The sequence below is a fragment of the Dermacentor variabilis genome, chromosome 1 (assembly GCF_050947875.1).
Source record: "Dermacentor variabilis isolate Ectoservices chromosome 1, ASM5094787v1, whole genome shotgun sequence".
Classification (NCBI taxonomy): domain Eukaryota; kingdom Metazoa; phylum Arthropoda; class Arachnida; order Ixodida; family Ixodidae; genus Dermacentor; species Dermacentor variabilis.
In genome coordinates this window covers 179811488-179838135 of record NC_134568.1, presented here as the reverse complement: position 1 = coordinate 179838135, position 26648 = coordinate 179811488, and the positions used below count along the sequence as shown (strand labels likewise).

The following is a 26648-nucleotide window of genomic DNA, read 5'->3' as shown; positions in this document are numbered from 1 at the left end:
CACATAAATACCCAAGAAAGTGGATGGGGAAACCGCGCTGTGGTAGCTCAATTTGTTAGAGCATCGCACGCATAATGCAAAGACGTGGGATCATTCCCCACCAGCGGCAAGTTATTTTTTCATCCGCTTTTATTGCCATTAATTTATCATTTCTTTCATTCAATAAGTAAATTCAAGTAATTTCCCCTATGTTTTCCTTGGTGTCTGTTTGTTGGCTTCTCATGATATGATTAATAAAAATCGGGCCCCTCGGTTAACTCCCTTTCTTCTCGTTCAAACCTCAACAGCTGAAGCATGTGGATGCGCGCTACTTGCAAACCACGAATGCAACCATAGCTCCTCAGTAGTCACTCTGATGCCACAGCAGTGTGCATGAGCAGAAATCAACCATGGTTTAATTATCCAATACATAAGATATTTCAAGATCAAAGCTCTCCTAACAAGTTCACCACCTTTTGTTAGCAGGTTATCCTTGGCATTCAATCATAGCCGCCCAGCAAGCCATAAATATCCACTGGACGTACCACAAAAGACCAAATAGCCAAGACATTCAACGACATCCAGTTCACGTCTATAATATGTTCCACTAGTACATGGCAGTCAAGGGTCATCCAAAGGACGTTGAATGACTGATTTGGACATCTCTTGCACAACCAAAGCTACCGCACATTGATCGTACATTGTGTGTTGTGACTAGATGAACACACCATGCCACAGAAATACAAGCACATTGTCTCTAATGCCTAACAAATAAATTCTGGGGAAAAAAAATCGTGCTATTGTCTGTTCCAGCACTGTGGCTGGGCATTTATTTTGTTTTTCCCCCATCATGTGCATGTTAGAGAACCTACGACAGGGAGAATGTATTCCTGTATTGCGAAATATCCGTCTGTTCATTTTGAAAAGGTTCAAGTTGAAGTATTAAAGCTCAGAATTTCAGTTATGACCGCATTTATTTTGTGTAACATGGTTATCAGTAGCAATTTTGCTCGACCTCTGCATGCACTGCTAGACACCGTGCGACAAAAATGAAGACTTTCGGTTTCGGCTGCGTCATTTTTTTTCTCATACATAAACGCTTTCTTTTTCAGTTATATCTATTCGTACACTGTTAAAAATATGTAATCACTAACTTGCCGATATATTTGGACAGATTATAAAGAAAAAACAACCTTGAACTCGCAATATATTTGACTTCACATCACCATGGATATCAAATCAGCATGTGCCTCGACGCAAGTGCAGGGTGATTTACCGCACGCAGGCAGCATAAAATGTGCTTCATTGGTGTGTCTTTTCGACTGTTGTTTGGTTTACCATTGCCCAAGTATGTATATACTAGGCAGAACTGTACAGTTGCATGCTGAAATTTAGAGCTGTGCTTCTTACTACTATTCGTGGTATGTTTGTTCACCTTGCGGAGTGCTTGTAGAAATGCCCTGAGGGCAACATTTTGGTAGTTCATTTTCAGACATGTTTGTATCGCTTGGTTTGTAGTGAGCCTCTTCGAGTGTCATATTTCTCATTTACAATGCTTATCTCGAAGCCTCTAGCGCCATTATGTTCTTGGCACTTTCATGGTGCTAGAAGCTGCCTGAGCAAGTTGCTCATCAAGATGAACATTCCATCTCGGGATTCTGCTTGTGTGGATTTTTTTAGTACATATTTTTAAATACAGCTAGAAAGTACTGGCTTTCTATCTTGAATCTCGTGATCCCAGAAGCAGGTGCTGCTTCTCGCCATGTCTTTCTCTAATGAGCAGAAAGTAAAAATTATCCTTGCCTTCGCAGCTGCAAATGACAAGAAGAGGAAGGCCGCAAATATATATCAGTCATGGAAATCATGGAGCACCAGCACACAACAGCAGCCGAGCACGAAGCTGGCTGGATGCGACTTTTTATGCGCAGTATATTGCAAGGCACGGGCCTGTAAATTAGTCGGATAGGTCACCTGACCTCTCTCCATGCGATTTCTTTCTTTGGGGTTATGTGAAAGATTGTGCTTACATGACCGAGACGGACGTCAGATTAGCTCAAGACAAAGATAACGGATGTCTGCCATAGAAATCCAGCGTCGGTCATCAAGGAAGCCACTGAAGATGTGATAAAGTGGACTCAGTACTGCGTAACTGCAGAAGGACACCTATTCAAACACATCCTCTAGGCAACAGCTGGTGTTCAACGGCGCTTACGAATTCAGATAATAAGGGCACACTGAAATCTGATGGTTTTCTCTTTCTGTTGTCTTTTGTGCAGACGTCCCGATTGCCAGTTCGGTTCATTTAGAAGTGGTACATTTACTTTCTTGAACACATTGGTTTTGCCTTTTCAATACACGTGGGCCGCTTCAAGGTCTATTTAGTCACTTTTATTTTTTTCCACAAGCTTGTTCTTGCAGCAGGTACACAGTCATGAAAAAAATAAAACCGTCATTTTAATTTGGCTGTGGTCTGAAGCACATTTCTGGCGTGAAATATAGTCATATAGCTGCACATGCACTCTTTCAATGCAGTGTGAGCAGAGCCAAGATTTTGAAACATTCTATGCCTATTGTATTTCTGTTCACGCTTTGTGCGTGAACAGAGCTGTGCTTCGGCCACGTTATTAAGGGGGTTTTGTTACCAATGTGATCAGTCGGCCTTGAGAGACTGACAATAAATGTGACGTAGAAATGAGAGGAAGGAATAGCTGCGAAGCTGCAAAACCTGCTGGTGGTGCTCCTTCGGTATAATTATCAAGGTGATGAGCTGTCTCTCCAGGTTTGCGACAGGCAAATCAGTTGCTTTCAATCAGCTTATTTGAGGGCACTGCATTACGATGTGGGTGGGAGTGCAGTCATATGATATGATATTTTTGATATTTTCGGGTGTTTCTTTACCAGGGAGAAAAAAATTTGTACACCGTTTGTGCATTGCTGAAAACACCACAGTTAGATGCCATTTGGGGGTGCCTACAAATGCCTCATTGACAATTTGATTAACTAGGACAATACTTCTTGAGTTAGATAACCAACTACGATCCCCTGAATAAATGTCAGTAACAAAAGAATTACTGGCAGCTACTCCACTGTATTGGAAACAATATACACTAGGTTTTCTTCGAGTAACGCAATGGCTTTTAAAGACTTGGTGCATGATAGTTGGGACACCCTGTGTAACTCACTCACTAACCGAAATGAGGCCAAGCCAGATTCACTCGAAATTGGAATCAACAGCAGTCATGCGCAGCAGCACTTATACTCAGACTCCCAGTAAAAAAAAAGAAGGAGAGACAGACAGACAGAGAGAGCCTGCACTTTCTCTGGAAAGGCTAAGCAGTATTAGTGACAGCGAAGTATACGACAATTACACGGAGGAAGATTACACAACTGAGAAACGATAGATTCGTGGTGTGGACGAGGGGACTCGGGCTGTGAAATTGAGCCGTCTCCTACTATGAGGTCTCGTAAATACTCATACGGCCTTAAATATTTTTTTTTTCCCATTTATGTATCTTTCCTTTTATCATACACGTGTGCACCCGCCGCCTCCTATCACAGTACAAGCACCGATATGCCTAATAACTGACTAATTTGTAAATACATGTGGATAAATCTCGAGGAACTTCCCAATCATGCGTTAGCTCAGTGCATATGCACCACTGCAGGTAAGTCTTCCATTCAATTAGCTTCCCTTAATTTGAACTTCTTTTAATTCTAACAAATTTTCGGGCCCCTTCGAGATCGAATTATTGAGATTCAACTGTATTTGTAATGTTGTTTGGAGAAATACAGATATCTATAGGATGTGTGCAATGTCTAAAATATGATGTTCTATGGACATCTGTGGGACATAAATGGTTCATTGGAAGCAGTAGCTGAGGCAGTTATGCACAGGACAAAAAAGGTGTGCAATGACATTCAGGCATGTGAAAGTCGGAGACAGCTCAAAACAGGGGAAGTAACAGTCAATTCTTGTTTGCACAGCACATTTCGTCATCTTAAGATTGGTAGAAACTGAAATTCTGCGATTTTACGTGCCAGAACTGCGATTTGATTATGAGGCATGTCATAGTGGGGGACTTTAATTTTGACCACCTAAGGTGTATCGTGCACGAGCATTTATATATTCCACTCTCATCAGAATGCGGCCGCCGCAGCCAAGATCGAACATGTGACCTTAAGCTCAGCAGTGCCCCACCATAGACCCTGGTCTATTTCAGTAGTAAGATTGGTAGAAACACTGGCATGGAAGTCATCATGTCTTCCTCGGATAAAGTGCCCAAACTTAGCAAGATTATGTCACCGATAGTAAAGCAAAAGAGTGTGCAACATAAAGCACAAGAACAGATTTGATTACTGCGTCAATCAAGAGATTAGTGTGCCAAATGCTAATAAACCTGTGGCAGAGCCTATGTCGGGCAAGCCAAGCGACACTTAAATGAACGTCTGAAAGAGCCTAACAGGAATATCCAAGAGGAAGGCTAAGTTCACCTTGCTTTTCATTGTTACAACTATGGAAGTGGCTCATATCTTGATGACAATGTGGATGTGTTTCATGAAAGAGATCACCACGCACATGAGATTGTCAAGGCAGCAACAATGCTGGGTGACTATTACGAGTGCGTGAGTTTGCCATTAGTTTCTTTCTCCAAGAAAGAATTTGATTTTCTAGATGGTAGCTGGTGATAGATGAATGCCTTTTGCCATTGTACATGCTCTACTGCTTCATGCGACTGGCTTGGTTTCCCTCTGCTCTTTTTTTTAATCTTTGTTTTAGTGTGTTTAAAATTATGAATTCAAGATGTTTGCCTGGAAGGTGGCAGTTGTGCTACCAATCTGTGTTTTGTCTCTTATTCTACATTAAGAATGTAACTATTGGTAGCTGTTTTCCAAATTGTGCCATTTTTTTAGCAGGCCACTTAGTCTCATTGTGGAAAATAGGCTGCCCCACGACTTTATATTATGAAAATTGATGACATTGTAGCAGACCAATAAATTGAGCTTGTCAGTGTACGTTCATTGTTCTTATGCTATGTAAACTCGTGAGCAAAAGTATACGGACCACAGGATCATGTGCCAAACTGCATCGACACACTACCTTCTGGTGCTGTGCGGGCTGTCAAGAGTGGCACTGAAGCACCACTGTGCATGCGAATCCCATCATATCTGATGGCCTGTCATGTTGCTTTCCTTGTCAACGTACGCTGCTTGTCGACTAAACGTTCAGTGGGCAGCCACCTGTGCTGTTTTCTTTGCTCCGTCATATCTGTGCCACTGTGTCACCGAGTGGCTGTGGTAGAGCTGGCTGGCACGCCTTCATACATTGCATTATTTTGCTTTATGCGCAGCCTATGAACTTCTTCCATGTCTTTTGATGACTCGGGCAGAATGCTTGCTTCTTCCTACGGTGTGGTGTTAACAGAAGCGCTTCCAATATTTCCTGAAGATGTGCTGCTGCTACTTTCATGGACTCAAGTGTGGATACACTGTTGCAATCCTTTTATGCGACAAAGCTCACCAATCGGAAAACCGTGCTTGGATAAGCAGCAGCAAATATTGGAAGCGCTTCCAGTAACATAAAGCCACAGTGCCGCAGTAAGAACCAAGGCATTCTGTCCGAGCCACCAACAGGCATGACAGATGGCAGTAGGTTGTGCGATAACCCAAGAAATGCGATGTGTGATAGACGCGCGAGCAAACTCTACCACAGCCACTCAGTGAAACAGCAGCACAGATGTGCCGGAGCAGAGTAAGTGGCACAGGTGGCTGCCCATTGAACATTTAGTTGACGAGAAGCATAGCTCGTAAATAGAAGCAACGAGGCACGCCAGCAGATATGATGGGAAGCCCATGTGCACCGCTGCTCAAGCGCTAGTCTCGACAGCAGGCATTGTGCCGGAAGATGGTGCGTCGATGCAGTTTGGCACCCGCTTTCGTGGTCTGTATACTTTTTCTCACAGGTGTACAGCACACGTTAACAGGGATGAGAGGAACACTGGCCTGAAGAAAACTCAAACTGACATGAACTGCAAGTTCATCATGCGAGTTTGTTTTCCCTCCTGGTCAGTATTCCTCTCATCCCCACTAATGTGTGCTATACCTAGCTCAAAAACAATGACAACATCATTATCCCTAAGCAGCCTTACCAGCTTCAACTATGAAAACACTCATAGGTCTATAACAGAGTAAAAAACTATTTCAAGAACCTATTATGTACTTCACAACAGATTTAAACCTGAACTGAAACCTGGGACAAAGCTACCGCATATATGACTGGCTCACATTGTTCTTTCATAAATGGTCAGTGAATTGCTATATGTTTCACAATGTCTGCAAAACATCCGGGCACTTACCTGCAACACTGCCACTCCAAATCCTGTTGCTTCAACCTGAACGTACTTGAGGTCAGAAGGCAGCTGGTAATCAAAAGACACTTGTTAAAAAAATAAGACTCAATACAGTGTTCTTACGACTAAAGCCTTGAAAAACTTGTTAGCACTTCTAGAAATATACAGTTAAACCTCAATATAATGAACTTCAGTATAACAAAGTACAGTGAAACCTTGTTACTACAAACACCACATTAACAAACTTTTCAGATTAACAAACTTTCCAGAAATCTCCTGCTGACGTCTTATGGCTTCAATGTAAAAACATTTCAGTACTGCGAAATTCAGTATACCGAACTTTTCAGAATAATGATTGTTATTCAGTTTCCGTGTCATGTTAACAACGCCTCAGCACTACAAACTAATATTCCGAAATCTGGGGATTCTTAGATTTCCATATATCCTTTACAGCTGCCGAAACAGTGGACTAGCAGACAACAAGGTGCAGAAAGCGGAAGCCGTGGCACGCAGGTTAAGAAAACCCCAGACAGCTCTCAATAAAAAAAAACGCAGGATATAATTTTTTTTATCTGTTGTGGAGGCGATGACCCATCAGGATTTGTGAGCACACACACGCGCCGCCCAGGTAAGTGTCGCCTAGCAACAGAGGTGCGTCTCTTCCTTCGTTCTGTTCACACCTCTTTCTTTCGCACTTCTTTCTGCGGCCGTACTAGCTACATGTGTGGAGAAATGTAGCCTCTGTACTTGCGGGAATGCCACACGGTCGCACTTTGTGCTTTCCGGACAGTGTCATTTACGCACGTTTACTCGAGGTGTCTGCCTCGAGTGAGACAATTGTGGTGTCCACGGCAAGGAATGTGAAAAACAAACAAACAACAAGAAACATTGCGCATTGGAGGCGACATGGAGCTTCCTTTCTGTCAGTAGTGCTCTCAGCATCAGCGTCTGCTTTGTACGCGTCACTCTTATCATACATTTCTTTGGTGGTGCATGGCAGCAGAATCTATGGAAAATAGCAAAAGAGCGGGCCGAGAGCCAATAACTATAATTTTGTGGATAGCTCGAACGGTGACAACTTATGAACTGATGGGTTGATTGGTGGAATGGCTAATTTTTGGGATTTCACTATAACAATGTTTCAGAATAACGAACGATTTTCCGTGGTCCTGCATGACTCAGTATATCAAGATGTGACTGTATTTCACTTTTTATAACTTCTTGTCCACGGAACACCATGTACATATTAAGAACCTTGATATAACAAAATGCGTTTAGGCATAATTTCAATTATATAACGAAATTTTATTGCCACCACGAAGGAATACCGAAACAATAAATGGAAACTTCCATGGACACAGATGGCCAAATGGTTGAATTACAAGCAGCTGCTTGCATGCGCACCTCTCAAATTGCGCGACCAAGAGCAACCGCTGAACCCTCTTGGTCGTGTGGCATGCTATTTGAGAGGTGCGTTTGCAAGAAGGCCTTTTGATTTTCAACAATTTGACCATTTGGGAGCAAACGACAGGTTGGTGTGCATCTCGTTTTCTAGCACGGTTGAGTGCATACTCAGCTTGCACCTCGTTTTAGAGGCTACCTACCACGTGTGCACGGAGTCCGCAAGCTGAGACGGCCATGGCTTCTTGTGCGCCGTCTTCCCAAGCGTTTAGTACTAGAATTAGCGTAATCTTGAGTTTGAGATGTGCTGAAGCGAGAGCCAGATGGAGCATTCTCTACCCTCTGCTAGCACTTCATTATGGCATTGTACAACTGCGGGCGACACTATCAGCCGCGGAGTCAGAGTGGACAAGAAAGGGCGGCTGGCTTCTCTTCGTACCACCGATGTGAAGATATTGTCAACACAGCATGATACTATATTTCGTCACCGATTCTCAAATTCAGCAATATCAATTTTTTTCTTGCTCAAATTTGCTTTTTCCGATAGTCCTATCATTTCAGATTTTGCAGGCCCTTCCATGTTAGAAAAATTTATCACCAACTATACTTATTTATCTAAAAGATCAAATTTTAACACAACGAAATGTCCAATATCAAAGCAAATTGCCGATTTTGCTTCCTTCGTTATATTGAGGTTTAACTGTATGGACAACATGCATTTCATCTTACCTTAACATTTGGCACCATTGTCACCGTTTCACTTATCAAGCACATATTTGTAAAAGAAAACTATAAATGATAGCTTCAGCATCAATTAGCTTTTGCAACGCATGGTCACAACTGACCTCACATATATGCTGCACAACCTAGAAGTTTTTAAGTAATATGGAAAACCACCAACACGCCCAATCTTCCGCTCTTCCTCAGAAGGAAGCTTTAGCTTGGGGGCTCCTACCTAAGTACGAAGGAACAGAGATGTACTTTTTCTTGGCAACCACTGCTAAAAGTTGATATTTGTTGCATTTCAAGGAATGTTAAAATCTAGCGACTGTTGGGAGCAAAATTTCAATAAGGCCAGCAATTTTTTACAAAGGTTGTAAAACCCAGCCCCATGGCCCTGAGCAACACTATGCTAACCTTCTTAGCCTTCATACAAATGCACATAACCAAAAAATGCAGATTTAGGGACAGCCACTTCCTTGGTGCCATTAATAGAGCCTTGCATGCAACATGCAGAACGAGCTTTCAGATCTCATTGGTGACATGATGTCCTACTTTTCATTCCATTTTCTTTATTAGTAATATCAAAAATTTAAATTAATCTTCCCATAGAATTGGAGACACTTCAACTCCCATATGTTTTCTTGGCTTCGATGGCTGTTGGCTTCTTCATTAGCATTCACTGCAATCACTTCAGTGGTATCCAATAATTACATGTCAACCAGTACAGTTGCTGTTGCACATGTGCAATTTAATGTATTTAGATGGAAATCTCGAACACAGCGCTTCCTAGAGTGCTACTACTTTTTTTCCTAGTAAAAATTGAGAACATTCATATTTGTTATCTGAACGTCCATGTCTATTATAATAAATTTATCCTAAACTTGTTATGCCTAATAAAAAAAACTATGACATACAACCAGCTTAATCTTTTAGTTATACACCATCACTAGTTCAACATGAGTAAATTCTTTGGCAAAGAAAACTGTAGTGAAAAGATGCATGTAGCTAAAAATTTAGTACAGGTGCACACAATACATTTATACACAATACATTTAGTGGCCCGATGACTAGCCAATCTTCATGCCCACCTCGAGGCGTTGCAGTACAAGGGCGTTGCCGCTGTTAATCTTCAGGATGCGGCTTCGTCCATCTCCATACTTCACACTGGCATCTATAGCAATTGTCTGGGACACAACTCTGGCTGCTACTCGTGCCAATGCTTGAATGCCTATCACTGTATCCTGCAAAAAATTTAATAACCTGTGTTATTTCTTCAAACATTTTGCAAAGTTGAAGCAAGCCTGTCAGACAAAGCTTTGCAGTGCAACAGTGTGCAGAGATATAACATAGCTGCTCTAACCAGCATGCAGGTACATTGCCCTACTAGCTTTCAAATGCATCAGCGCAAGAAGTAGTTACAGGTACAGCCTGTGAGCTGTGGTTGATTACAGACCACACTAAAGGTGCATAATAAAAAAAAATCTTTTTAAACCACTTCTCGGATTTGGTATCAGCCTTATTAACTGACAATGCAAATTTCAACAACAGTGGGTATCTGCTACTTAGCATCACTACGAGTAACTATAGATCAATACCTGAGTAGAGCTGTAGCCACCATTTTCATTCTGCTTAGAAACAAGCCACCTCATCACAGGAATGGCATTGCCTATGTCACCCCTTTCAGTTAGGGTAAGCAAAGCATATGCAGTCATCTCAACGTCCTTGAAGCTGGGCTTGAAAAAATAGTCAGACTGCTTATCTGTGGTATTGACAGCCAGGGTCGGGTCCTTCCAGTGGACGGTATCATCTGTGAGTAAAATTCGCCCATGTTGTACATTCCATACTAAACAGATACAGAGGGAAGAGGCATAACAGTAATTCTGTGAAAGCAAATTAATACAGTAGAACCTCGTTATTAAATAGTTGCATCTGCCATGAAAATACATGTGTTACATCAGATATTCATTATATACTCGTTAGACGCTAATATCAGCAAGGAACATTCCGAATTTTCCGATGATGAACAAAGACACAATTTGTCATGCCTGTGTTTTTTGTATCGAGGTTCGACTGTACTATCATTATAAGACAATAGATAACTGAATGAACAACTGAATTAAAATAGTTCCAAATAAAATAAGAGATGAAGAAAAGCTCTAAGCCCTATTCCAAGAATAAATTGGCTTAAAGCTCATGCCTTCAACACACCTTCTCTCGTTGACAGAGAAAGAAGCTTTTGGAAAGCACTGTCCTGTGCACTGTGCCCCGATAGGTGCAAAGCATAAGTCACCAAGGACACAACATAGGGATCACTGGTTGTTCGCAATTCCTTCAGAAGATAGGCCTCTGCTGCTTGGATGACGCCAGGATGTGTCTGCTTCGCCTGATAATGCAGTGTAAAAAAGCATCTACTAAGACAAGGCACTATACAAGGTCTCCAAGAGCATGCACATAATAAAAGGCTGCATTCAAATCATTTATTGAAGGCTTCAAGATAAAAAAAAAGTATGGTAAAAGATTCAAAAAGATATGCTCCATAGTAATAAGAAAGCTGTGGCAAGAGGCCAGAGCACCAGAAAAAAAATTGCAGGAGAATTAGTGCAGGCGAGAAATATTAAAGGGGTTCTGAAACATCTCACGAATCTCTTCTGAAGAATGTTTTCAAAAATAGTTCTGTATGAACAGTTACAGACAGCAAAAGAAACTACCGTTCACCCCTCTTATTTCACCCTCTTATTACCCCTCTTACCCTCTTATTTCATGCTACCACTCTTATTTCATGCACACTAGAAAGTGTGGCTCCTCCTCTGGAGTGGAAGGGGGCACTCGCAACCTAGCAAGGCACCATGCTGCACTCTTTTTGCTTATTTTACTCTTTATCTCGTCCACCTAACTTGGTTAGGGCCAGTTTTAGGCATGTAGCCTGCAGTGCTCTCTTCATTTGTGTTGATGCTGTGCTTTCACTCCTTTTCCAAATCCCACAAGCCTAATCCTGTAGAGCCACATTCAGCTACGCAGTTTGCCACATTCACTCAGTCTGCTCTTTCCTCTTTTATTTTAGCTTGATTTTTCTACCATTCATATTTCATTATTATAATTTTTTTGTGATGTTTAAATGAATCCAGCCAATAGCCATTTCATGCCGAGTTATGTCAATTTGTCAACAGCTACAGGAAGCCACCCTTTCAGCCCAACTGTACTATTTGTTGCTACATGTGCAAGCATATTATTTGGCTCACATTTTGATGACAATGATTCTATTGAATGAGCATGTTAATTTATCATATTCTAAAGGTGTTGTAGGAATCCTTTAGGTTGCAGTACTGCGTTGAGCACTGCACAGGCCTCATTTCTTGGCCCGGGCCAAGCCAGTCTTATGAAGCGTGAGCCCATGCTTGACCTGGCCTGGGCCCGCACTTGCTTGACTGGGCCCAGCGCGAGCCTGCTTTATGTGCACATGCCTTAAATATGTCATAGCTTAGGTGGTATATCAAAAACCACTAGAATAAAACTGCACCAACAATAAAACACTGCAATAAAAAACTTTTTTTTTCAACAGAGCAAGTGAACAGTTGGCATGAAAAAGCCAAAAAGGGGCAAAAGCTCGGTAAAAAATTTCTGGCAAGGCATTTTATTTAAACTCTTGCAAACAGTTATGTTACAAACACTGTAAGATCTGATATACACCTTTGTGAAACAGTTTTTGATTAATAAATAAATCTAGCTGCAAGACATAGTTTGTAGTTATATTAGGTGTACAGCAAGCAAACGCAGGCAAAATTTCAAATGCGCATATTCCAACTTAGGCATGGAAATAATAAAGGAAGCAGTGATCATGTACAGTATGGCCAAGCTAGAGCTATTGCAATTACATAGCGAAGAGCATTTTCTCCTTTTTCATTTCAAATTAGGCAGCAAATTTCCTTAACATAACTCTTGGATAACATGCATCGGAGAATGAGCTGCTACACAAACCCTTACGAGGTAACTTTGAAGCATTTGTACAGATTGAAGGCACATGAACATCACGAATGCAGTTAAGGTAGACGCCATCTATGTGTACAGCAGTGACCATTAAGAAATTTCCAATGTGGTGCAATATACAGAAATCAGTAATACAGTGCAATTGTAATAAAATAATCCTACAGATTGCAGTAACAGTCATTGTATGAAGAACAGCGCTCAGTAATTTTTTTTTTTTGTAGGAAAAAAAATAATTAAAACTTCAACCATTTATTTCATTTACCAAGGTAATTAAGAGCTGGTTTTTCCAGCCTGCCACTTCACAAAGTGATATATGACACTTGGATACATGACGAGCACCCGCACAGGCTCAAGACCCGACTAGCACATGCTTGAAGACCTGACTAAGGCCCATCAGTGAACGGGCCCGGAGCTTCAAGCCCAACCCAGGCCCACCAGAAAATGCTTTACACAGCCCGGGCTTACCGGTAGACCCGGGCCCATGCAGTGCTCTAGTATTGGATGTCATATTTATCATCAGGCAATCCCACTGCATATAATATCTAGTTTCTGTTGTTTTTTTTCCCATCAAGCCATATCTCACAGTTCATGTACCATTATTTCTTTTGCTATTTGCTATTCAGAGTTATTTTCAGACATCATTTCAGCTGTTCCATCTACTTCCAGTCATTAAAGGAGTACTGACACAAAAATTTTCAATCGTGTTTTTTCCGCTGCAATAAGTAGCTAATGACCCAGTGATCATGGCACGGAACATTATTTGCTTCACAGGACGACAGGTAAATATTTGGAGTCTTGCTTATAGTGACCAGTCCAAGTTTCGGTTTCAGAGAGCAACGAGATGGGCCAAAGAAGGAATGTAAACAGCTGGGCACGTGATCGTACAAAACTGTGACGTACACAAGCCAGCGTGCTCGCCGGCGCGCGAGCTTTGTGTTGCTAGTTCGTCTACTGCACCTCCACGTGCTTTGTAATGTCCTCGCCATCATCGTCGTCCTCGTTTTTGTCCCCCAGCGGCAACTATTTCCTGCAGGCAGGACTCGCCGCCATATTGGACATGGCCAACCGCTTTTGGGTGGATCCACTACAAAGCAGCGACTTCTAAAGTGCAGTCAGCAACAGCTATCAATATGCATAACGCACTGCTACAAGTAGTACCAACCATTCATCGAGGGTGCTTTGAGAATGAAGCATATTCCGGAGCAGGACACAAGGTGGGGTAAAGGTCGACATAGTATCAGGCTTGGGGATACGTAGTCTTGGTGGAAGATCATCGGACTGCTCTAAGCTCGGCGGATGTTGTTTATACCAGGCACGCTCGAAACAAAACAAGCAAATTTGGCTGCTCTCCAACGGGGTCCATTCTAAGCGTCCAGTGGCACGCACGAACTCGGACCACTTCTGCCACTCGTCAATGCTGACAGTAGCAAAGAAGCAAGCCAGGCGAGCTGGTGATCGCTGAAAAATGGTATAGGCCTAGCTCATTGGCCGTCGGATCCAAGGCCGACGGCCCTTGCGATCTGACTGCAGCTCGTAATAAAGCACCTATATTTGTCAACACAATCAACATCTGCACATTTACGTCGCTTATAAGTGACAATACAATTAGTTTTCCCAACGCTGTTGGTAGCGATGAGAAAACATGTCAGCCAGGAGAGCCGCTTCACAGAGACATTTGCAGCGGCGGCTGCGCTGACCGCTTTGAGAGTCAAAATCATGCCAATGATTTACTATTTCGCGCAAGGTTTTACGATACGCACACTTTCGAGGTCACTTTACTCCCGAGTTACTTCGTGTCAGAAACAAATTTTTGCTGATTTTTGTGCTGCCTTCAGTGGTAAAGAAAACAAAAAAACACCGGGGCTATCGGAGCAGCGAGAAACATGCTCACAGGGCCTGCCCCGATGGCAGCACAAACTCTGTGATGCAGTGTTTTCTCGGTTGTTTACATTCCTTCCTTGATGTCGATGTCGCAAGGCGCTACGTTTTGTGGTTGGCTGTGCGCACACATACTTTAAAATTGATTTCAAATATGTTCTAAGCTATATTTGCCGTTTATAATTAGCAGATGATGTGTGTGCACCCACATAAATCGATCTCGCAGCTAACTCGACTTCGAATTTTTGTCAGTACTCCTTTAAAAGAGATTTTGTAGCACACAGGAAAAACTACTTGCCTTGTTTTCCAGGAGAGCAATCATGACATAAGCTGTCAATGCAGGTCCACTCCCAGCACCACTCTAGAAAGAAAGGGAGTTCAAGCAAAATTATTTGGCCAAGCACAGTGACATTGGAAGCGCACACCTGACTTGCACCAGTCAAGGCTTGCAGCACTGTGCACTAATTCAGCACAAGCTATTTCAATTTATGCAAAGGATGTCCCCTCCACATCAATCGCCAAGTTCATTTTAAGCACATACCTGCATTGGTTTGTAGATAATCTCTCCAGTTTCGTTAAATGAGCCGTCGCCCTGCTGGCGTGCCACGAGCCAAGCAGTGGCATTTTCAAGTACTTTGGGGTCAATAACTGTGTATGGTGAAGCCTGAGCGAAACTCTTGAGCACAAATGCTGTCAACCATGTGCTACCACTCTTGTCTGTGTTGCCAAAAGCACTGAACGAATTGTCATCACGCTTGTATGTCAGCTCTCGTTGATAGCCTATAATGATCAAAGAAAGAAATGGCAACAAATCAATGGACACAAATCTTGAGAAGGAATGACAGTACTAATACAGCCTGAAAGACGAGCTTTAATTAGATCACGCACAGAATGCTTCGTCTCCAGTACCCTCCTATATCAACAAAGCCAGAACAAGGATATCCAATGACACTGCATTCTATAGGAACCAAAGACTCAACAAGTTACGAGAACTAGCCCTGTATCAGAATACAAGCCCTAAATAACAACATGCTTCAATATCCATGACATACCAGCCTGAAAAAGAATTCATAATGACTATTGGCAGTCATAACCCAATGAACCATTTATGCCCCATAGATGTCCATAGAACATGTTTTAGACATTGCACACCATCCTATAGATATCTATATTTCTCCGAACAATGTTACAAATACATACTATGAATAATCTAAATGCCATCCAGATCACGTTGCTGTAATGTTGAAAGGATGTCACAGCTGGACATAAGTGACCTCTAATAGGTGTCCCTTTTAGGGATACAGGAGGTTCATAAAACAACTAATGGATCTTTCCTGTTCACGCTATAGTGAGCTGCATACCTGCAAGTGCCACAGCAGATATACTGTCAAATACATATGGAATGCAAACAGCAGAGCATGTGGCCAAAGCAAAACGGAACACACGGTGTGCGGCGTCGGCCAGCCATCATTGTACACATGCACTTGCATGTGGTTTCGACGCGGAATACAGGGCTACTTGTCCTAGTGTGATTACGTCACCTGTATTTTGTTTGAATCTTGTGTTCTCATCCTGCCATTGCAATGCTATTCCTATCTGTGATTACTGTTAAGGTGGCTAGCACTACTTTTGTTCCTCCAGTGCAATACATATTTGGTGGTATTCAAATTACGATTAGACACTGGCAGCTTTGATGGTGGTAAAAAACGCAAAGCAACAGACGTTAGGAAACTGGGTGCATGCCAGCTATATCATGCTACAGATGCAGTGATGATGCTAGCCACCATAAGAGTGTACTGCCATGTGGGAATGGCACTGCTGTGGAGAGATGAGAAAACAATTTTTGGACAAAACTAGGGTGACATTTATCATAGTATGGAGAGCGGCGCTGCACCATGCACAAAAGCAACATGCCCATGCACGTGCACTTAGAGCGGCAGACGACATGCACTGTACCTTCAGTTATGCGTTGGCCACACGCTCTGCTGTTTGCATTTCATTTGTCCTCAATGGTACATCTGCTGAGGCACACTAACGCCACAGTTACCACTATTGTTGGCAAGTAGCTGGTGACCTTGTTTGAAATGTTTTGTTAGCATGTAAATGTGTAAATGTCAAAATATAATTGCAACACTCTTAAGGTATCTTTCTTATTAGGGAAAAATCCTTAAATGGCTCCCGGGTAGAAAAATGCAATGACTGGCATTATGGCACCAAAATGGCACCCAAAATTAGGTTTCAAACCCTCAACCTATGGCGTTAAATAGGGTGAAGCGAATTAAGGCACACTTCATCAGGATAGAGTTAATTAGGGCACTCTAACCCACGACCTTTGGTGGGAGTCAAACCCACTTTGTGATATGGAAGAACCAGCCATATCTCCAAGTAGGATTCCAACTGACATGAAGTTTGAGAGTGGAACCTATGACCTTTGGTGGGAGTCGGACCCTCACCTTTTGGTGGGAGTCAAACACAAGCCCTTTGGTGTTAAGGCAAAGTTAAGGCACTTGAACCCACGACCCAACATGGAGATATGGGCAAAGCGGCCGTATCTCCAAGTTGGATTCCAATTTACATGGTGAAGGTTGAGAGTCTAACTCACTATAATTGGCTTAATTAAGGTGAAGTTGATTATATAAAGTTAATGAAGTCATTCAAACCCACGACATTTCATGTTAGTTAGGGAAAGTTAACTAAGATGCAGTTAATTAGCTAGAGTTAAGACACTCCAACTCTTGACCTTTGGTGCGAGTCGAACTCACTACATTTGGTGTTAAATAAGGTGAAGTGAACCCACGACCATCTGTGTTAATTAGGACAAGCCTAATTAAGGCACACGTAATTAATGAGAGTGGCTTGTTGGACTAGTTGGCACATGGTTATGCTAGGAGAATGCCAGCAAACTTGAATATGGGAAAAAAATTGTGAGGGAAACAGACAAAGCAACAGGAAAGTGGCTATACTAACGACTGAAGTTTATTGATAAAAACGACGTCCCCCAAGACTGTACTAAATATGTGCAAGGCACAACAGATGATATACACGACAATCACTTCAACTATTCATGGCGACATTGATCAAGAAATTCCAGCTTTCTTAGTTAGGACCATCGATGGCGCACTTATGCACTTCTCGGGGCCATGTTTATAGGCACAACATATAGCGTGTATATGATATGTTGTGCCTCACGCATGTTCAGTAGGGACTTCGGGGATGTCATCTTCATGAATAAACTTCAGTTGTTAGTCCAGCCACCTTCCTGTCGCTTTGTCAACATCTCCCTCTCAATTTTTTCCCATTTTCAAGTTTGCTGGCATTCTTCTAGCATAAAGAAGTAATTAAGGTCGAGTTAAGGAATTCAAACCCACAACCTTTGGTGGGAGAAAACAAGTAATAGGAAATGCACTCGAATGAGAATGACAAGTATTTTAATTAATGTTTTGTGAGCACCCAGGCTTTTTCCTTCCTCTTTAGCGTATGCTAAAGTGATTGTCAACCTTTATATATAGTCCTAGCATTCATCAAAATATGAAAATGTCTCACAAAATCTTAGATGTGTTTTGGTACTTATGAATTATTGCAAATCCTGCAATGGCTACAAAAAAAAAAGTGAGTTCAGTAAGCACTAGGTAAAGCACACAAGTGAGACTCGCAATGTCATGTCAACATTACTTTTTATTTATACAACTGATAAAGTTTGATTGCAAAAACAACTGGCACCCAGCCAGGCACATGTACGAAAATATTCATTGCATATTCATTGCATACTGTATACGAACAGATTTAACATGGATGTGAAGAAAAATAAAGACCTTCAATCAAACCAAATTCTTGAAAATTCAACTTCACTAAAACAAAACTACTGATAAAAGGATGTTAGAACTCAGAAAATGACTAGCAGTCACAATGCCACAGTTATATTTAAAAGGTTAAAACTGATTAGTAGAAGGTGATGTCACATACTAATGAATGATCAAAAGGGTCTGGATGCATGCCAGCACCTGCTTCTGGGGCCACGAGATTCAAGATAAAAAGCCAGTACTTTCTAGCTATCTTTAAGAATATGTACTAAAAGAAAATCCACACAAGCAGAATCCCAAGATGGAATGTCCATCTTGATAAGCTCTGACACATGAAGAGGTGCGCTAGAAACCAAGCGATACAAACATGTCTGAAAGTGAAGTACCAAAACGTTACCCTAAGGACATTTCCATAAGCGCTCCACAAGGCAAAAGATTGTGCCACAAATAATAGTCAGAAGCACAGCTCTAAACCCGTGGTGCTGGCACCCTTTGGTGAACCGACGAGGACGACAGCACTAATACACCATGTGCCTCGTTCGGAGAATCGGTGACGACAGCAGGGCAGGCCACGTTTGGCACCCAACGTATTGTTGGTTGATTTGCCGGGTCTTCATGGTCTCTCTCGGCAGCAAGAAGAGCTTTCCCTAACAAAAGGGGGCTTTGCAGTACAGGGGCCCCAGGATTCGTCACAGTCTGCTCACACTCGTGGCGACTACAGGAGAAAGGCAGCTCTGGAATTTAGAGGTGCAAGACAATGGGCAACCGGCGGCCACGCTACGGGGGTCAGCTCGGGGAACCAACGCGCCTTTCAAGACTCAAGATAATGGACAACCGGCGGGTCGACTGCGTTGACGTTTGACGCTGCTAATGGGCAGTGAACTGCCGTTTTTCCCTCACCTTGGGATCTAGGGAGCATGGAGTGGTTATAAGCAGCTGTTTGTCGGCTGCTAGGGTGTGCTCGTCAATGTACTCGTCATCGTGCTCGTCAGTGTGCTCGTGAGCTGCGTGCTCGTCATTGTGCTCGTGAGCTGCGTGCTCGTCAGTGTGCTCGTCAAGGTGCTAGAATGTGCTCGTGCTGAGTGTTTGGAACTGTGTGCTCGTTTGCTGTATGCTTCGTCTTGCGTGCTCCTTTTGGGAGCCACGCTAGACTGTTGATGTATCTCTTGTTTAAAATGTAAATACTGTAAATAAACCCTGTACGCCTAGTTCCTCCCAAGTTCCTCTCAACGACCTTCAACCCTTACATGGTGGCAGCGGCGAGAACGTCCGCCAACTCTGACAATACGTACTTGGGCCATGGTCAACCTAACAAAAGTCGAAAAGACGCACCAATGAAGCACACTTGGCAATGTGAAGTCAAAGATATTACTAATTCAAGCTTGTTTTTTCTTTATAATCTGTCCAAATATATCAGCAAGTTAAGGATTACATATTTTTAAGTCTACTAATCGATATAATTGAAAAAGAAAGCATTTATATATGAGAGAAAAAAAATGACGGAGCTGAAACCGAAAGTTTTGGCTTATGATGTGCGGTGTCCAGCAGTGTGTGCAGAGGTCATGCAAAATTGCTACTGATCACTACATTACAAAAAATAAATGCGGTCATAACTGAAATCCCGGGCTTTAATACATCAACTTGAATCTTTGTTCAAGATGAATAGATGGATATTTCGCAATTCAGGAACCCATTCTCCCTCTCGTAGGATCTCGAACATGCGTATGATGGGTAAAAGCAAAGTAAATGCCCGGCCACAGTGCTGGAACAGACAATAGTGTGATTTTTCCTTCCCCAGGATCTCATTGTTAGGCATTAGAGACAATTTACTTGTATTTTTGCGGCATGGTGCGTTCATCTAGTCACAATGCACAATGTATGATCAACGCGCGGAAGCTTTGGATGTGGAAGAGATGTTCAAATCACAAGGCCATTCGACGTCCTTTGGATGACCCTTGACGGCCATGTACTAGTGGAACATATTATAGATGCGAACTAGACGTCGCTAAATGTCGGATATTTGTTCTTTTGTGGTACATCCTGAATATTTATGGTTTGCTGGGAAGCAAATAGACATTCCAGGATGAACAATTCAGGAAAAGAGAAGTTTGGCCTCCCTTTTGTTTTCTAGTAATAAGATCTTTTCTCCTGCCAAAAAAATGAAAAATACTTTAGCAGGCAATTGATTTAGCGATTACAGGATTTGATAGAAACTGATTTAGAATTTTATCGAGACCACCAAGTGACCAGGACAGCAGAGAAAATTGGTGCAAAAGTTAGAACTGCACTTCTTAATGGTACAATCTGTCACGGGCGTAGCAGTTATACAACATTTTAAACCATTTTTTTTTAATCAATGGGAGCCGAAAGAAATACGGTGTCCTGTAATAGAACTGTCATTAGGCATGACATCATACCTTGGTGTAGATCAAGGAGCATTTTATTTTTAATGCCATACAGTACAATACAGTGCCATATTGTACAGTGGACCCCCTCTAAGACTAGCACAGAGGGAGCTTGGCAATTGGTTCACAGAACTGCACTGAAGACCACTTAGTTCACGAGAATTAAAGAAAGACTCCTGAACTGTTCAGCTTATGATTTATATGGAGTCAATCACAAAAGCTCCAAGCTGTAGCTGGAAATGCTAATGTTCTGTCCAGTAATTCAGAACCCAGGGAGAGAGTACAAATCTCACTGAAGTTACCAGTGGACCATTAGCTATCAAGCATGGTTGTTAATACTGCCAACTCTTTGTCCCAGTGTTTGGCCCTCCTAACTACCAATTTGTGCTCTTTCTATCTTTAAATCATAACAGCAAATGGCATCAACCCCAAAATCTTGCCCAGTCGCACGTAAAAGCAACTCCTTCCTGTTCTTGCACAACAGCAACTTTACACAGTCTTGCATACATGTGGGTGTAAAGAAGCTATGGAATTGAGCCAAGCATATAGGCACCCTGCAGTGGCCAGAGGCCACTGCGACTCGTTTATCTAACCAGTCTCACCGACACCAGTCGCTAGGGCTGCAAAAAAAAAAAAGTGAAACAACCTTCCAAGTGCCAAGAGATGTTTGCCTGAATGTTAAACGCTGAGCCTAGACCCAGACCTAGACCAAACCCCCAGACTAGATGCCGAAACCAAAGCCCCAACTTGGTAATGCTTGTTCTGCTGCGTCCGAGCACAAGCTTTGCCTCGCTATAGGCATTCTTAAGCATCATTGCAAAACTGAACCTCATCTCTCCAATTTTGCTTCTTCTTGCTAGGCTGTGTGTTCTCGCAATGCTGTCACCTGTGGGAAACTTCAGCGCAAGATGCCTATAACCACAGAATAAACAAACAAACAAAAAAACACTAAGGACTGTAGTAGTGGGTGGCTCACTTGCTAGCTGAAATAAAGAGGAGACCTGCGGCCTAAATTTTGTCTCATAAGTGGTGGAGGTGCCCTCTGGTCCCTCTGGCCTCTCGAGCTTCCCCTGGAGTACCTCCTTGGAGCACCGCTCAGGTCACCGCTTGTGTACATGTTATTCAACCCTGCCTTAATCTTCTGCCACTATTTTTGTAATATTCAGTCTTCACACACAAATAGACTCTAAATGGACTTGGGGCATGAAAATGACAAGCAGTCTGAAAATCGAGGAGAGGATTGTAAGCCTAGCAAAGATACCAGTGAGGCAGATATGGCACACACACACACCTATTGCAGTGTGATGTAGAGTGAGGCTGTGAAGGCAAGAAAAAAAGAATGCATTATCCCAATCTAGAGTTCTGTCATGGGTTCTATAGGCCTCCACGTCCCAAATTTCCTGGTAAAGCCTGTTATAAGGGAGTGAGGCTAAACATAAAGGAGAATGCACTGCAACAATAAAAGGTCTGTATAATGCTTCCAAGGCTGCAATTCCACTTTCCCTTCAGCCTTCATGTAAGAAATTCTCATTGGACATCCCTGCAGGCAGTGCCTTACTACATTAAATGTGGCATCAGGTGACGCATACTTCCAAAACAAAGAATACAAACAATATTGAACTTGTTGATGCAAATACAGCCTTTCTGTATAGATTGTCCTGTATGATGCAAATAAAGTTCAATGGGGCTTTAACATGGGGGTGCAACAACCCCCTGAATGCACCTTACAGAAAACTAAGCAATAAGGAGTAAGTACGTTTGTCTTACCATCCTCGAGGTTTCGTATTGCTTTGCCTCGAACAGCATCCGACAACCGATTGGCTCGGCTCAGATAGTCAAGAACAACTATGTTTGGCACAAAATCCAACATATTTTGTTCTCCACAGCCATGCGGCATCACCAGCAGCTGGTCCAAATTGTTCACACTTGGGCCAAGGAGGTCACCTGCAGGTTCAATTTTGTGTTCACTGTTGAGTGGAAGGAAACACACATAACGTGGCAAGCATTTTATAATTTTTGCATAAAGATCTACATTGTGTATGTGCACAAGTAAATTTGCACGCAAGTAAATCCCGGACAAGGGCGAATTTTTTCTCAACTGCGAAAGCTTTCTTTCCAAGAAACCCGTATGCATTTCCTTTGTAGCTTCATGCTGCAACCAGGTGGATGACAATTTTTCCTTTCATGAACCTTCCTCCACATTACGGGATTCTGCAGAACTGATTGACCATATAAAGTAAAACTGCACTTCTGAATTTATTCCTATACTTGACCTCAACAAGAAAGTTTCAGAATAACATTCCTAACAAAATCAAATAGCACCAGGTAAATCTCATTATTTTAAACCCACTTAATTCAGTCAAGCTTCAGGTTTATTCAAACTGACACTGTGGTCCTGTCAAAATTGTGTGTATTTCAATGTGCAAAAATGCCAGATAATTCAAACGCATACGTGTTTGCGGCAGTTATTCGAGCATACTGTGCCGCCAACTGTGTTCTCAGGAGCGGGCCATTACGTGGAGGAGCCTCCAAGCCAGCAGTGCGACCGTGCGCTGGCTGCCACTCCTGTCTCCTGTTGCAAGTACCATATTTTGAAGCGTATAACACAGTTTGGCGTGTATAAGTCGGTGTGCGAGTTATATGCGAATTTTGCCTTGAGGTTGAGTTCCACAGCAGCAAATATTTTGCCTGGAAATGCAGCTTCATGGCAGCATATGTCGTACTGCAGTGAAGCCACACTTCTGGACCTCGTCCCTCGTGCGTTAGGTCAGTGCACAATGTGCTGCCTAATGCAGTGCTGCATGCAAGTCCTCCATTCAATGAGCTTCATTTATTTCAAAAAAAAATTTAGACCTCTTATAGTTCGAATTATCTAGATTTGACTGTATCTGCCAAAGCAAGAGCTACTTGCTTCACTACAAGTGCACTGCCATTCCCACATTTAGCGCTGCAGTTGCACTAAGTTTTTAATTTCAATGCATCATACTTTGATGTCAAGTTGCGAGCAACAAAAATGCCAATGATAGAGTGCTCGTTCTTGCACATTCTGAAGGTTATAGCACTTGTGCTGACTTGTTAAGGAAATGCAACATAAGGAGTGGGACATTCGAGCATCTCAAAACCACACAGGAAAAATACCTCAGGAGGCCAAACGGTTCACTTTTCCCACTTCCCAATAAGTAGTGCAGATGAGCACATTCAGGTGCCACCTGTTTTGTAGGGCCCTAGACTTGTGATAGCAGTAGAAGCAGACAGATTTATCGCCTGGATTTGGTTTCACTAAGCCATGAATGAATCAAATTCATTCCAGTGAAAGAGCAAACATTGTCACCTTAATACTTCGTTAAAACTAAACAGATTTTTGACCTGTGTCATGCACCTTTACATTAATCCTGCACTCAATCACTTTATAGCCACAAAAGACAACATGAGAGGATATCTGGTCAAGAAGTGCTGGAGGCAGACAATTTCAATTTAAGCCTTTTACAAAAAGATATACAACCTAAGATTAAGTTGCAGACATCACAAGAAAACAGCCTCATGGGAGTATAAGAGTGTGATACAGTAGAACCCTCTTAATAGGTTTTTCATGGGACCCAGGGGTAGAACATGCTAGCTGGGGAACTTGTCACAGGAAAAGTGTCACATGGACAGAGATTCAGCACAGTTATAACCTAAAAAACATACTAGTATCAAGGAACATATAAGCAAGGTTCTACTGTATTTACTATGCAACCCCCAGCCCTACCTTATTCTGTTGAAACAAGCAATGCAACAATTCTGTCCAATATGACCTCATACATGGTCTCATATGTTCAATATGGCCTCAACTATACAGATGGCTCAACTATACAGATGGCCAACTATACAGATGGCAACTATACAGATGGTCCTTGTCCTTGTCTGTCTTCCTTGTGTCCGTGGTTTTATTTGCGCTAAGCTACCTCTTCAAATATGGACGACCAACTAGCCCAACTGTCAACTCTTCTATACAGATGGCGTGTTATAACCATGACCGCTGTTGCACCAATAAAGTCTTGATTACATACAACCATACTTTAAGAATGAGAAGGGGAAATGAGAGATTCAATTTTTGGTGTAGTTACATGAAACTGACGGAAAATGAAGCCAAGGAAAGCAATTTCCCTTATGGTTTCCTAGGCTTCATTGTCTGTTGGCATCACATACCTCAAGAATGGCACACAATGAAGAATAAAACATTCCATGAAAATCAAGGACAGTGTCCTTGATATTTATTGCAAGCAAGGATATGTGCAGAGATTCATAAAATTCTCTTTTGTGCAGCAATCATTATTTGTGCAACTAGATGATAATTTAAATTCTAGATATAATGACAGAATAACCCATTCTTTACCTTTTGTTTACCTTTGATAAATGTATGTTGGCTAGCAGTAAAATATATAAGCTGTGCTTCAATCATTTCTCTGACCTTACAGGATCTAATCACACACCCATACAAGTTGGTCCCATAAATACCAAAGCCACTTGCCAATTGCAGAGATACTGATCCTCTCTGATCCAGGAACTGCATTCTTTGGAACAGGAATAGTGATGTTGGACACAGTGGGAGGAGCTGAAGGATTCCTTCTGTCAATTAGAATGGCCTTGTTGAAGTGCTGTTTTGAGCCTTCAGGCTGCAGCAGAATGGAGCAAACAGAATTCAAATAAAACTTCAGTCAGTGAACCTATATCTCTTTAACAATCTGCACATTGTGCACATTCTCACCATCAACTATATACTGCGCAGAAATAAATGTGAATTGACACTGCATTGGTGCTTTAACTTACAGCCACTAGCCCTCATTGCACCAAAACCGATTCTGTGGTACAAGCTTACCAATCTTTGCTATTTATTTGTTTATTATCTATTTATTTAAACACACATTACAGAATATACATAAGGCATTGAGGAACATGAGGGATGGAGGGGATGATAAAAAACAACACATCAATGTTGCACATTATAAACAGTTTACATAAAAAATGTTAACAGAAGTACAATATGTACAGTATTATGTAATAGAATAAAATATTACAGAACATATAAATACAATAAACACAATAAGATTTCTAGATAAGAAAAAATTCACTTTACCAGGAATATAGAATATTTGCAAGAATATTTGAACACAAAGAAGGCAAAAAATGTATCCGGCAAGCACAAGGTGCACACCACATCTTAAAGGGGCCCTGAATCACCTCTAGGGCTTGGTGAAATAACATAGTCCACGGGTAGCATACGCTGTTGTGAACATCTCAGCCAAGTTCTGCTGTCGTACGCAGTCCATGGAGCTCGCAAGTGGAGCGCGAAGTCACCTTTTTCTCAAACGCTCTCATTTCAAAAACCCCATGATCCTCGCTCTTTTTTGTGTGCTTTATTTCGTCATAAAGCACACTCCAATACGTGGCTGCTATTGGTCGCTGCGCTCGGCTACACCGCGGCCACCGCGAGATGCCACCACAAGTCCAGTGGCTAAGTGCACAGCGGCTCTCCGAGGACAGCCATGTTTGGCTGACGTTTAGCGCAGCATAGGCACCAAATCGGAAATTTGAACTGCGCGCCACGGCGACGTCACTGCCGTAGCCTTCGCAGTGCAAGGCATTGGAGGAGGAAGGGGAGCACAGCTGAGGCCGTGTTTGATTGCCGATAACTCCGCTTCTGCTGAACGCATTGAAGAACTTTTTGCGGCAAAGTGGTTCTGAAATAGCCTATCTTCACTTCAAATGTCTTTCTCCGCTTCGATAAAAAGTGTTTCAGGGCCCCTTTAACAATACCTACTTGCCTTACTTACAGCCAAGAAATACTCGTCAATCATAACATTTGGGTTACCCATGGAGTATCACGTACCATCCCTAATTTCAAAACACTCATGCATAAAGTGCCCCTCATTAAAATGGCACCCCCATCTACTACAATACTTTCCCGAAACCAACATTACTGGTTAGCCAATAGCCAATTCAGCCATGGTAACACAAACTGTCGCCTTTTCTTTATCTTTAACAGGAGGCTTTGCTTTCACTGTCTCTTCAAACCTGCTTCCCACCAATTCTATTTTCTTTCAGAGACACAGAACACCATGGCCATTAAGCAGAAGACACTTCACTATTAT

General features: G+C 42.2%; 1 protein-coding gene and 1 long non-coding RNA gene across 4 annotated transcripts in view; one reads left to right on the top strand and one right to left on the bottom strand.

Annotated features, from left to right (window-relative positions):
- LOC142588558 (CD109 antigen-like) overlaps positions 1-26648 on the bottom strand; it is a 142573-nt gene that overhangs the window by 11469 nt on the left and 104456 nt on the right. For all 3 annotated transcript variants that reach the window (XM_075700405.1, XM_075700400.1, XM_075700398.1), the window contains 8 exons: positions 25028-25172; positions 22285-22461; positions 14854-15092; positions 14611-14673; positions 10659-10833; positions 10046-10257; positions 9539-9691; positions 6333-6395 (listed from right to left, as the gene is read on the bottom strand). In XM_075700405.1, coding sequence (XP_075556520.1) covers positions 6333-6395; positions 9539-9691; positions 10046-10257; positions 10659-10833; positions 14611-14673; positions 14854-15092; positions 22285-22461; positions 25028-25172 — 1227 coding nt within the window. The remainder of the gene's footprint in view (positions 1-6332; positions 6396-9538; positions 9692-10045; positions 10258-10658; positions 10834-14610; positions 14674-14853; positions 15093-22284; positions 22462-25027; positions 25173-26648) is intronic.
- Positions 1231-25111, top strand: LOC142588569 (uncharacterized). Its single transcript, XR_012829735.1, has 4 exons — positions 1231-1327; positions 6780-6954; positions 23020-23094; positions 24975-25111. It is a non-coding gene; the product is annotated as an uncharacterized LOC142588569 (long non-coding RNA).